General features: G+C 65.8%; 1 protein-coding gene across 2 annotated transcripts; it reads right to left on the reverse strand.

Annotated features, from left to right (window-relative positions):
• Positions 1 to 100: 100 nt before the first annotated feature.
• On the reverse strand, positions 101 to 12409 carry LLGL1 (LLGL scribble cell polarity complex component 1). 2 transcript variants are annotated; one of them, XM_051632202.1, is made up of 23 exons: positions 12299 to 12409; positions 9637 to 9734; positions 7534 to 7615; positions 7345 to 7460; positions 6764 to 6922; positions 6515 to 6677; positions 6296 to 6431; positions 6153 to 6207; positions 5869 to 6026; positions 5560 to 5777; positions 5372 to 5439; positions 4899 to 5052; positions 4395 to 4499; positions 3730 to 4022; positions 3496 to 3649; positions 3264 to 3417; positions 2871 to 3154; positions 2347 to 2611; positions 2117 to 2231; positions 1929 to 2023; positions 1693 to 1816; positions 1528 to 1607; positions 101 to 1285 (listed from the first exon to the last, which is right to left on the reverse strand). In XM_051632202.1, the coding sequence occupies exons 1-22, from the start codon at positions 12377 to 12379 to the stop codon at positions 1529 to 1531; spliced, it is 3156 nt and encodes a 1051-aa protein (XP_051488162.1). In that variant the 5' UTR covers positions 12380 to 12409; the 3' UTR covers positions 101 to 1285; position 1528. The 2 variants fall into 2 exon arrangements, with proteins under 2 accessions (XP_051488162.1, XP_051488163.1); XM_051632203.1 differs by lacking the exons at positions 9637 to 9734; positions 12299 to 12409 and adding an exon at positions 9615 to 9633.
• Between the last annotated feature and the right edge of the window lie 88 nt (positions 12410 to 12497).

The following is a 12497-nucleotide window of genomic DNA, read 5'->3' on the forward strand; positions in this document are numbered from 1 at the left end:
CCCTGCCCCACAGGCACCCACCTGGTTCCAAGCCCACCAGCTGAGGCTCCTCAAACACCTGCAGCCTGGGCAGTTGATATTAAATGCTTTATTTTCAATATTAAAAACCAGTATTTTTAATACCTAAACAATGCTAAATTCATCTTACCAAAAAAAAAAAAAAAAAAAAAGGATGTGGAGGGGGGCGTTTCTACAAGGGACACTACAGTCCTGGACCTAGGGCAGTGCTGCCTTGCCCAGCCCCCTCCCCACTTGCCCCCCCAACCACACACGTACCGAAAAAGAGCCCGGGAGGGTGTTGTGGGTGGGGAGGGGGAAGGGGGGGGGGGGGTCTGAAACGGCCCCAGATTCCCAAAAAGGAGGGGCAGGTGCCAGGCTGAGCCCCAGAGCCACGCAGGGACAGCCCCCAGGGGACAGAGGCAGTGTCACTGCAGCCCCATGAGGATGAGGCTGGGCTGGGGCACCCAGGCAGGGGAGAGGAATTTGGCACAGTGAGACCCCCGAGTGGGGCAGGAGGGGGTTGGGGCAGCCCCGAACCCCATTTCCCACTCCCCTCCCTCCCCCCAGCACCAGCACAGAGCAGGGTTGGGAACCGGTGTCCCACCCTGCATTGCAATCCCATCCCAAATCCACCCGTGGCAGGAATTAAGTGTCAGAAAGGAGCAGCAGGCATGGAGCCCAACCTGGAGAATAGCCCTTGGAGAAGCCACTAAGAGAAAAAGGCCACCTGTGACCCCACCCCTTGTGCCCCTCCCAAGCTGCTGAAGTGCTCCAGTGCCCACCTGGGAGCCAGGGGGTCTGTGCTGGGCTCCCCTGGGAAGGGGACAGTCTGGAGCCAGGGGACAGGGCTGTAAACTGCAGGGAGCCAGGCATGTAAACACAGACCAGGGTACAGGGGAGGCCGTGCCCGGGGCTCCCGGCCCCCCCCACCTCCCCGAGGGACCAAGTGGAGGGGGATGAGGAGGGTCCACAAGCCCCAGCCCACCCTATGGAGCCAGGGAAGCAGCAGCATCCCCTGGGAAAGGGGGGGCTCTGGAGCTGAGGACAGTGACACTCGACCGCGTCTATAAAAAAAGATCATTATCTTCCCCGGGAAGAGTTTGTGCACCAGGACCCCTGGCTGGGGGGGCCGGGCAGGGGGGCGCGGGGGGCTCGTGCCGGAGCCGGCGTGGGTGTTAGAGGGAGGCGAATCTACGTTACACAGGGAGGGGGCACAGGGGGGTCCAGTCAAGTCGCACGTCCCGGGAATCCGAGCACTGAGATGGGCTGGGGAGGCCGGCGATGCCTGTGGGTGACACAGCGCCTGAGAAGGGGACCTGGGGGGACACGCTGCTGCACCCCCTGCCCCTCCCACCAAAAGCCCCAGGGACCATGGCCATGTCCTCCTCCCCATGATGGAGGGGGATGCTGGGATCCAAGCTCCAAACCTCATGGCACCCTGGGGGTTGCAGCTGGAGCTGCATCCCCACCTTGGCACGGGGCCACCCATCCCCATGTCCCCATGGGGACCACCAGCCCCTCACATACCTCACTTGATAAGGATCCCCGCGGGCCGGGCCTCGTCTTCACTGGCGTTCCTCAGGTTCCTCTCTGCTTCCTCCGAGGACCTGGGGCAGAGCAGGGTGAGAGGCAGCTGGGGGTACCACCATGGCCCTGTGGGTGCTGGTTACACCGTTATCCCCCCAGACTCACACCAGGAAATCCTTCACTTCCTCCACAGTGACGTCCCCGGTGGTGTCCAGCGGGTTCTCCATGCTGCTGTTGGGGGAGTCAGTGGAACCAGGCGAGAAGGCGGCCGGGTGCTCCTCAGGGGACCCTGGGGAGCCACGGGATCAGGAGGGTTGGGAGGCAGCCAGGACACGGGGCTGGCCCTGGAGCAGGGCCCAGGGGGATGCAGGGGGCATGGCGGGGACGGGTCAGTCACTCACGGTCACTATCGGTGGGGGAGTGTTGGTCCTCGGGGCTGCGCGGGACATGGGTGCCATTCGCCTGCGGCAGCTTCGGCGTCGCCATCAAGCTGTTGCTGGAAGGAAGCATGGGGAGAAGTCAGTGCCAGAGCCAGAGGTACAGGGGTGCTGCTGTGGCAAATCCCCCACATCCCCAGGGCTCATCCCACCTGAGGCATGAAGTGTCCTGGAGCCGGGTCACCTCCAGCCGGCACAGCGGCTCCGTCACGTTCCTGGCGCTCAGTGAGAAGCGCTCGAACTCGGAGGGAGAGATCAGGTAAAAACCTGGAATGGGGGCAGACAGCAAAGAGCCTCAGTGAGCCCCTGCGGGGGCTGCAGGCTGGAGACACTGTCCCAGCTACGAGGGACATCTCCCCCAGCACAGGGCTAGTGCCCTCACCCTGGCCATGCTTGGTGAAGACACAGGAGGCGATGCCACTTATGTCCTCCTTGCGGATGCAGCCATAATGGACCTGGGGCCGCAGGCCAGGCACGGTGAAGATGTGGATGTCACCCAGGTTGGTGAGACAGGCCAGGCAGTTCTCCAGCCGCTCCTCGGGGCCGGTGCTGGCCAGGCTCACCAGGGCCACCTTCCGCACCCGGCAGCCCTCATGTGCTGTCAGCTTGAACTTGGTCTTGGCGCTCACTTTGGGCAGCGTGAAGACCTGGAGAGGCGAGAGGAGCCAGGTGCCAGGGGGGAACAGGAACCTGTCAGGTTTTGAGGGCACCCAAGCAGCCTCCCACCTTATGAGCACCTCCCCTCAAAGCCACCACTCCAGGGGCAAGTGCAGGAGTGCCTCAGGACCTGGTTGGTCACCTCCAGCCCTGTTCCTGCACCCAGGGTGATAGCGACACCCAGAGAGGATGTGGGACATCGTGTGGGTGGTGGGTCCCATCCCTGCCACAGTGGGGCCCCATGCTCACTTTGAACTGCTCCTCAGAGGAGATGAGCATAGAGTGGCTGCCCTGCATGTCGGGGGCCTTGGCCAGGTCCCGCGAGACCTCGTAGGGCTCGGGCAGGGGGTTTCCTCGCCCATCCAGCACCGCAATGGCCACGACTGGTGCCCGGTGCATCAGCTGGATCTCCTTCCCCAGCACCGCCTCCACTGCCCGCTCCGAGAACTTCTCTTGCGACGGCACCTCCAAGGCGTAGGCGAACACGGAGCCCGAGTTGGTCCCTGCCCACATGGTGGGGCCGTGGTGGGCAGCTGTGGGGATGGGAGCAGTGTCAGATCCCCCTCCCCATGGCACAGCACCCGCCAGGCCCAGCTCAGGGGCGCCTCCTGGGGAGGGGAGAGGCAGGAGGGGGGGTCTCACCATCCCGGAGGAAGGTGTCAGCGAAGTAGAGGCATCTCACCACCCCCGAGAGCGAGTCATCGGCCGAGCGGGGCTCGATCCGCCGCTGCACCGGTGTCATCTCCACCTCGGGCGGTCCTGCCTGCTCAGCCAGATGCGCATTGGCCTCCTGCACCTGCGGAAGGCGACGCAGGGGTCAGACCCTGCCCCATAGGGATAAGGAGCAGTGGGGGCAGCCCCATTCCCTACCCACCTTGCTGGAGGGGCTGCTGGCGTTGAGCCTCTTCTTGCCGGACACCCGGCTCTTGCGGATGCGGCGGAAGGACTGACGTAGGGACTTCTTGAGGGACTTCACACGGGACAGGGGCCCCTCCATGGCCAGAGAGTCATTGGGATGCAGCGTACACCTGTGGGCACCAACGTCACTCAGCACCCAGACCCCTGCCACATCACGGGGGTCCGCACCACTGAGATGTCCCCCCCATACCTGGCCAGCACAGGGTTGCGCCGGTAATAGTCAAAGAGTCCGAAGCCGTGGCTGGTGCCAAAGGCCACGAGGTTCCACTCAGAGTGGAGGGTGACGGCGGTGACAGCGGCGGGGGGCACGCACTGCACCAGCACACTGGGCTGGAAGCCAGGGGCAAAGGGCAAGGGCCCGTTCCGGGGGGCCAGGCGGTCGTGGCCCTTCCAGGTGAAGCCCTCACGGTCCTGCAGCAAGTCCATGGTGGCCACGCTGACCGCGTGCTCCGACTTCTCATCGCTCAGCTCCATCACCAGCACCTGCAGGGGACAAGCATGGATGGTAGGGGATGGGTGCCAGCCCCCCTGGGACAGCAACCCTGCTGCAAGCTGGGCACTAAACCCCATGGGTAGGAGCCCTTCATGGATAAGCATGGGGGTCTGCAGGGTCTGTGGCCCCCACACTGTGCCTCCCCAAGAGGGTGCTGAGAAACATCATAGAATCCCAGACTGGTTTGGGTTGGAAGGGACCTTCAAGATGATCCAGTTCCAAACCCCTGCAATGAGCAGGGACACCTCCCACTAGACCATGGTGCTCCAAGCCCTATCCAACCTGCCTTTGAACACTTCCCGGGATGGGGCAGCCACAACTTAATCTGAGGAGGTTCCCAGCTCTGCCCCCCGCTGCCCTACCTGCCCTGCCGTGCCGGCCACCACCATCTTGGCCGTGTACTTGCAGAGAGCGATCTTCTGCACGCCCAGGCGGGGGTCGTCACTGTAGGGATCAAAGCAGCCCACCTGCAGGGGGGAGGAAGGGGACAGGCCTTCAGACAGCTATGGGGCAGCCCCCCTGTGGACCCCACACATCCCCCCGCCAGCTGGCGGGTACCAGCTGCAGCACACGGGTTGCTCCGGGCATCACGCCCAGGAAAGGTCTGTGTGTGTGTCCCCCACGTCCTCCAGCTCTCCCCCCGTGCCAGGGCAGACCCACGAGATGGGACACGCGGAACAAGCATCCCTTGTGTCCCCACAGGGCGTCACGCCGCAGCTGCGCCCCGAGCTGTGGGACACGTCCCCGGGATGGCTCCGGTGGGTGCATCCCCCGTGCCCAGCTCCAGGCCTGCCCTCCCCAGCCGGTGCCAGCAGAGGCAGGGGGTGCTGGGTCAGCAGCATGTGTGTGTCCCCCAGCGACCTCACCTTGCGGAAGGGCGGCCACTCCTCCTCACCCGCCTGGTTGAGGCTGTCGTTGTGCTCGCAGTCAGTCTGGAAGATGCTGGCAGTGCCCAGCTTGTAGAGGGGCTTCAAGGAGACCCCCGAGGCGTCCCAGAACCGCACTGTGCCATCCTCGTGCCTGGCAAGGGGGGGATGGGGAGGCCTTGTTAGCTCAGGGCCCTGACATCTGTCCAGCCAACAAGAGCTGCCTGTGTGCTGGCAGCCACCGTGCCAGAAGGGGGGGGGACAAGGGGGGACAACACAGTGGGTGACATACTCCTGCCCAGCCATCAGGCTGAATGAGAGCAGAGCAGCTCACCCAACAAGAGTGGCTGGAACCCACCCCCACCCCATCCCACTCCCCCATTGCAGGATGGGACTGAGGATGTGTGTGTCCCCTCAGCCCCCTGGTGCATTTTGGGTTTCCTAGACCCCCTCCTTGCTGCCAGGGCACTCACCCGGTGAGAAGAAGCCCCCTCTGCGTGGGCTCCTGGGCCAGGTTCTTTCCCCCATCGATGGGCCAAGCCTGGAGGGGGGGAGGGATGGATTGAGCCCACTCGTGCAGAGCAGGAGTAAACGTCACCCCTCTGCCAGCCCATCCTGGGGGGGCTCGGGACCTCCCCTCCCTGCCATGCCCACCACTCACAGCAGAGGATTGCTGGGGGCTCTGCTGCTCGCCGGCACTGACGATCCTCTCCCACAGCTTAAGGGGCACGTTGGAGACATGGCAGGAGCAGGTGATGGCAGAGGAGTGGAGCGGGGCCAGGTAGGGGGCAGGGATGGTGGGCCAGCCCGGTGTCTGGAGGTCAATGGCCACCAGCTCTTCCTCCACCAGCACCACGAGGGCACGGGGGTTCTCAAAGCCTGAGGAAGGAGGGAGGGGGAGAAATGACTTCTGATAGTCAAGACCCACCCCCTCCCACCCGCTCCCCAGGGCAGCCCTGGTGGGACCTACCTCCCTCAGCCACCTCTGGGCTCTGCACAGTGAAGAAGTCGATGACACGGGAGGTGAAGTCAAGCGTGGCCAAGGTCTGGCCCTGCAGCACGCTGACACAGTGCCGGTCACCATAGCTGGCCCGTGGCATCCCCCCACTGAAGATGATGAAGGGGTTCCTGGAGGGATGAAGCAGCCTCCATCAGAAGCCAGATCCCTTAGAGCATCTTCCCCACAGCCCAGGTTCCTCCCCATGCCCACCATCAGCCCATCCCGGAGCATCCCCGTGTTCCATAGGGACATACCCTGACTCGCAGGTCCGCCAGAGGATTTTGCTGATGGCTTTGCAAGGGAAAGGACCTGAAACAGAAGATACCAACTCTGCAGCTGCAACACCAGTGCTGGGATGGGATTATTAGCCCCCAATCTCATCTCCCCCACCCCGTACCATAAGGGATGGTGGACATGACAGGCTGCTGGGTCTTCTGGCCAGTGCCACTCACTGCCCACACCATGTACCCGCCATCACTGTGGGAGCTCACGATGCTCTTCCCGCTCTGTTCCCAGGCCAGGCTCTCCAGCTGCTGCAGGGACACATAGAGGGCTTGACACCCTGGACTGGGGACACACACACACACACGACCACTGCCCCCACCAGCCCCAGTACCTGGTTCCCCAGGAAAAGGTGCTGGACGGTGCGTGTGCTCTGCTCCCAGAGGACCACCAGCCCCCGGCTGTACCCGATGAGGAGCTGGCTCCTGTCCCGTGGGTGCTCCTGGATGGATTCCACTGGCCCCAGAGCCTTCCCGCAGCGGTAGTCATCGGGGACACTGCACGGAGAGAGTCACAGGGAGGTTGGGGGGCGGGGGGGGTGCTGAGGGTTGTGGGGAGGGGGCATGGGGCTGGCAGGGCTCACCTCTGCAGGATTTCATCCGGGAAAAGGGTTTTGTCCTCCAGCAGCACCAGGGTGGGCAGGGTGAGGAAGTACACAGCACCACCCTCAGTGCCCAGGCAGCCCACCGCACCAGAGGACATGGGCAAGACCACAGTCACCCGTGTGATGCCCGGGGAGCAGCTAGGGGGGAGCAGGGGGGATGTGTCAGCCCCACGCTGGGTCTGGGGGAGCAACAGGGAGACCCCAAACCTCCCCTGCATCCCCATCCCCGGTGGCCCAGGAGGACAGGGACAGGGCCAGCCTCGCACAAACAGCAATTAGAGCCACTAATCACCCCCAGGCCCTGCCAGCACCTATAAAAAGCTCAGGGCTGCACTTCCCACCATCCCCTCCCTACCCCCGAACATCCCTGTCAGGATTGGAGGAGTATCCATGTGAAGAAACCACCACCACCAAAGGGACCTTGGCCACCATCCCGCCCTCAGCCAGGACAGCTGCTCCCACGCGCCGTTCCCAGCTGGCAGCACTATCACTCCCAGCCACAGCCCTACGGAGAGGGGGGGCTGGGGACCCCCCTAGGCAAGTACTTAGCACTGTCAGACCCTGGGCGTCCTGGGAGGCTGAAGCTGCGGGTCTCTTCCAGGTGGGAGCAGCCATCCTTCTGGCAGACCTCCCAGAGGTGCAGCGTGTTGTCGTCCAGCAAAGAGAGAAGCCAGCCCTGGTGGGGGGACACTGGGTGGGTGGAGGGCCAGGGGGGGTTGCTGCCAGGCCCCCCAGGGATACCTGCCTACCTGGCCGGGGAGGAAGTGCAGCTGGGTGACAGTGGCCATCTCCTTGTGCAAGCCTGTCAGCTCCACTCCTGGTGCACCATATCTGGGGGAGCCGTCAAAGAAGCAACAAGAATAGAGCCCCCCTGACCCCAGCAAATGCCCGGTCCCCCCCGATTCCCCCTTAAGGTCACAGTTCTACCAGGCAGCCAGGAGGGCCAGGGCTGAGCATCCCCAGCAGCACCCCACACCAGAGCCAGCTTCCATACCACCATCCCTGGGGCTGGCTGGGACCCACCGAGCATTTCCCACTGGGATGCTCCAGGTCAGGATGCAGCCGGCACGTGGCCGGAATGGGTGTGTGAGGGCCAGGCCACCTCCTCGTCCTCTGCCACCTTCTTCTTCCTCAGCTGCAGGGCTGCGGCTGTGCCGAGGCGCCGGCAGCAGGGTGGGGTTCGGCATGCGCCGGCACAGCCTCACTCACCCGACTGGTCCCGGCTCCTCCAGTGGAGACGCGGCTCAGCAGGAACCGGGGCAGGACCCGGGTGGCAGCTCCAGCACCACACGGTGTGCCCCGACACCCCCGGACTCAGCCAGCTGCCTCCCCCAGCCCGGCACGGCTGGTGCCCGGCACAGCCATGGCTCGGCACTCGGCACATGGCTCGGGCTGCCACCCGCCAGCCCCCGTGGTCCTCAGCCCCAGTGCCTCCAGCGTGGGGAACTGGCCCAGCGGCTCTGCCTGGACCGACAGGCAGGAGCCGTCTGGCAGCGCCAGGCACAGCCGCGCTGGCAGAGCCAGGCCCAAGTCACCGAGGCTTATGGGGGACCAGGTCACAGGACATGCAAAGGGGCTCTGGGGGGACACGGGGGTGCCACCCATCCCAGGGGTATTCCCCACCCAACGGTGCCACTGGCCAAAAGACAGGCAGCCCCCCAGGGCAAGCAGCCAGGGAACACTGGTGTCACCAGCTCACTGCAATGGGGGTTCACACCCAGGGACCCCCAGCTGCCCCAGGGGATCCCCACGCTGTGGCAGCCCCTTGATGCTAGGCTGTCTGCAGCTGGATCCACCCAGCCTGGCCAGGGAGCACCCATAGGTGCCCCCACTAACCAGTAGCACCAGTCAGGCCAGCTCTGGCTGCCGCCTCGCCCGGCACCATCATCAACCTCCAGAAGCATCTTCTTGGTGGCAACCAGAGCGGGGTCCTATGGCCACCAGCAGGACCATGCCACAACAGTGCCAGCTCCAAGCCGGGTACCATCCCAAAAACACTCCTGTGGAGGATGCACAGCCCACCATGATGGCAGCTCCACAGCCCCAGGCAGGGGGTTTGGTCCTGGGGTGGCCAGAGCCAGCCCCCCAGGGCCGAGCAGCCGGCGACATCACGGCCGGGCTGGCACAAGGGCGGCCTCGGCAGGGAAAAAAAAAAATAAAACCACGCCATCTTTGTGCTCGGGAGGCAGGGAGCTGCTGGCCTGGGGGGAGGGGGAGCACGGCGGGCCGCCCCCTCCCCAACCCTGACCCCAACCCCGATCCGGGCGCAGCCGCACCCCCCTCCCCGCACGCCCACCCCACATTCCTGCGGCGCGGGGCCCCCCGAGCCGTATCCAGCCCTGGCCGCCTGCCAGCAGCCCTCTGAAGTCTCCCCGCACGCCGCCGGCAACAAAGCCTGGCCGGGCCCCGCGTTGTCCCTGTCCCCTTCCCCACCCCCGGGCCCCCCACCAGGGGCCGGGCTCAGCGCCCACCGCAGCCCCTCACCCCGGCGCCAGGCCAGCCGGAGGCCCCGCTGCCCCTCGTGGGGTTGATCCAGCAGCGTTGCCCCCCCAAAGGTGACACAGACAAGGCCGGGACAGGCAGAAGCCCCCCAGGATGAGAAGGGTGACACCACGAAGCAGCACACCTCCCAGGACAGTTGAATCCTGTTGTCCCCACCAATGTTTTGGACAAGGCAGAGGTTTCCTCTGGCCCCCCTTCCCCGGCCCAGCTGCAGCCCAGCTGGACGGACAGACGGACGCCGGCAGAGCGGGGGGATGAGGTGCTGCAGCAGCACGGCCACGTATTCAGCATCCCTCTGGGATGGGGCTGTTTGTGGGGGAGTCCTTACCTACTAGGAGGGAAAAGGATACAGCTTCACGGCTCCTGCCTTGGTGCCAATGGCCATGACGCGCAGGACGGGGTCGTAGGCCAGGGCGCTGGGCTGGCTGGGGAAGCCATGCTCCACTGTCTGCCATGGGGACAGGCAGGTCAGAGCCAGAACCCCCCACTCCTGGATCCAACAAGCCCCCACCACAGCCCCATTTCACCCCCATGGCTCCTGTCCCTAGGTTCATCCCCAAGACGGAGGAGCACAAGGACGTTGCCTTATCCCCTGCTGCGATCAGTGGGGTCCTTGGGGAGGGAGGGGGTGACGCCACTCCTCACCCCATTTCCACATGACACCCTAAAACAGACCAAAACCAACAGCCCCACCAAGGGCTGGGGTGATTGAGCTTGCATGACCCCCCCCCCGACCCCAACCAGCACCTTGAGGAAGGGACCCCCCCACCCTAAATCCCTGCCCAGAGTCCAGCTCAGTCCCTCAAGCAGGCAAGACCCCACTAAGATGTCTCCGGGGGGTCGGTGGTGCCAGGCAGCAGAACCAGGAGAGCGGGACCCACCAGCACCAGGGGATGTCCCAGCCAGAGCCGCGTGCCGCCCGCGGGCACCTTCCCAAGGAAGTCCCGGCCGTTGTGGCGTGCCCAGACTCGTGGCTGGGGAGGGGCTGCCTGCCTGGCAGCGGGGGGACGCGGGGGGCACCCACCGCCCCGGCCCGCGGCGAGGGGACCACAGGGCACCCAGGGGAGCAGCCCCCTGGGGGCATCTGGCTGCGAGGCGACGGTGAGATCAGACGATAGGGAGGCCGTCGGAGCCAGCCTGGCCGGATCCCGGCCCCACTCCCTTTGTCTGGGGCACACCAGGGCGGTTTTTTGCACCCGCTGGCACAGCCACTGTCACCCCTTGGCTCCCGTTCCCCTCCAAAGGGACACCTTCATGAGCATGACAATGTCCCCAAGCCCACCCGTGGGGTCCCAGTCCAGCTGGGTGGGGGGTGAATGAGTGCATGATTGTGCTGGTCCCCATGGCAGCCCCAGATAGCGTCACCCAAATCCTGCCGGGATGCACTGGAGGATGGTGGGGGGAGCTGGGACAGCAGCAGCACATAGATGTCCCAGCGATGCCTTAGGCTGGGGACTGGGATGACAACACCAACAAAGACCCTCCAAAAGTGCCCTCCCAGCTCGCTGGCACCCCCAGACCCAGATGGGGGTCCCAGCTGGCAGCCCCCTGCGCCCAGCCCTTCCTCCCACCGCATCCGGCAGGCTGTGCCGGCCCAGCCAAGGCGCGTTCCCGGCCAAATTACAGCAAATCCCAGGCAGATCTGGAGCTCGGGAGGAAAAACAACCGTTAATGGGAGGCAGGTGGGCAGCCAGCGGCCCCAGCGCCCGGCCAGCTGGAGTGGGGCTGCCCCCTGGGACACCCCACCGGGCACAGACCCCCCAGGGCGCCTGCTCGGGCAGGATCCAACTACAGGGACCCTTCGACCCAAAACAAGGGGGGGCTCTGGCTGGGCTGAGCCTCACACCCCAGCCAGACCCTGGCCCACAGCAGTGAGTCTGGGGGGCCGGGGCTGTGGGTGCCAGTTGTGACCCCTCCACCACAGCTCACCTCAACATCTCTAGCCCAACCCCACTTTGGAGTGATCCGGGGGGCCCCCACCATGAGTTTGAGCAAAAAAAAAGCCACTCTGGGGGTGCTGCCAAAGGATGGACAGACAGACACAGTCTGGACTCTACTGGGGGAGGGGTAGTTGCCGTGTTCTCCTGCCCCAAGGGCAGGAGGATGGTCCCCACACCACAGGGCCCAGGGTCACCAAGCTCCAGGTCCTGCTGAGGGAAGGGTCGAGCACCCCTGGGCTGACGGGGTCCCTGCCTGGTTGTTTGATGAGCCAGGGGGGAACTTCCCACCCCGAATGACAAGGGCAAATGGGAAATACCCCCGGTGCCAGCCAGGGGGGCAAGTTTTGCAGCTCAGATGCCTCCAGCCCCCCAGACACACAGCTCTGGGGTGCTGGGGGACCCCCAGGTCCAGGGGTCATTGCCACAGCCCTTCCTGCTGACGCAGGGTGTGTGCCGCCCCCACGCCCCTGCCCTGGGGGTGTTTGGGGTGAGGGGCTGAGCCCCCCGCATAAGATACCCCAGGGCCAGACAGGAGGGAGGGCACGGGGAGAACAGGGGGGCTCGGGGGAGTCCCCGCCCCGGAGGGCTGGGGAAGGGGGCTGCCGCGCTGCTGGAGGGGGTCACATCGTGCCCCAGATCGCCCCTTGGGTGCGGGGGGTGTCCCGGGGGGTGTCCGCTGCACCCTGGGGAGAAGGACAGCCCCTCCCGGGGGTATCCTACCCGGGGGGTCCCGGTGCCCAGCCCGGAGGGGCATCGTGCCCCCACAGCCTGCATCGGGGGTCCCGCCCCGCCGCTGTGCCCTTTCCCCGGGCCCAGACCTGCTCCCCGGGGGTCCCGGTGCGTGACTCTGCCCCGGGGGTGCACCTCGGAGCCCGGGGGGGCGGTGTCCCGCGCACCGCTCCCCTCGCCGGGGTCGGCATCTCGCCCTGGGGCTGAGGGGTGCCGGAGCCTGCAGCACAGGGAGGGGGGCTGCCCGCACCCCGCTCCCGGGGCCCTGCCCGACACCTCCGGTAGCTCCCGGTCGTCCCCCTCTCCCCGCGGTCCCCCGCCGCGCCTCCCGGCCCGGGCGTACCTTGCTGAAGGCGAAGAGGTCGTGGCGGAGACGGTCGCGGTGGGGGTCGGCGCCCTGCCGCCGGAACCGAAACTTCATCATGGTGGGGCCCGGTGGACGGCGCGGTACCGGGCGGGGCGGGCGGGGCGGGCGATCCCCGGGGGGCCGCTACCGGGGCGGGCGGTGGCGGGGCGGGGGGTGGCGGGGCGGGGGGAGGGGG

This window comes from Apus apus, chromosome 14 (assembly GCF_020740795.1).
Source record: "Apus apus isolate bApuApu2 chromosome 14, bApuApu2.pri.cur, whole genome shotgun sequence".
NCBI classification, from domain to species: domain Eukaryota; kingdom Metazoa; phylum Chordata; class Aves; order Apodiformes; family Apodidae; genus Apus; species Apus apus.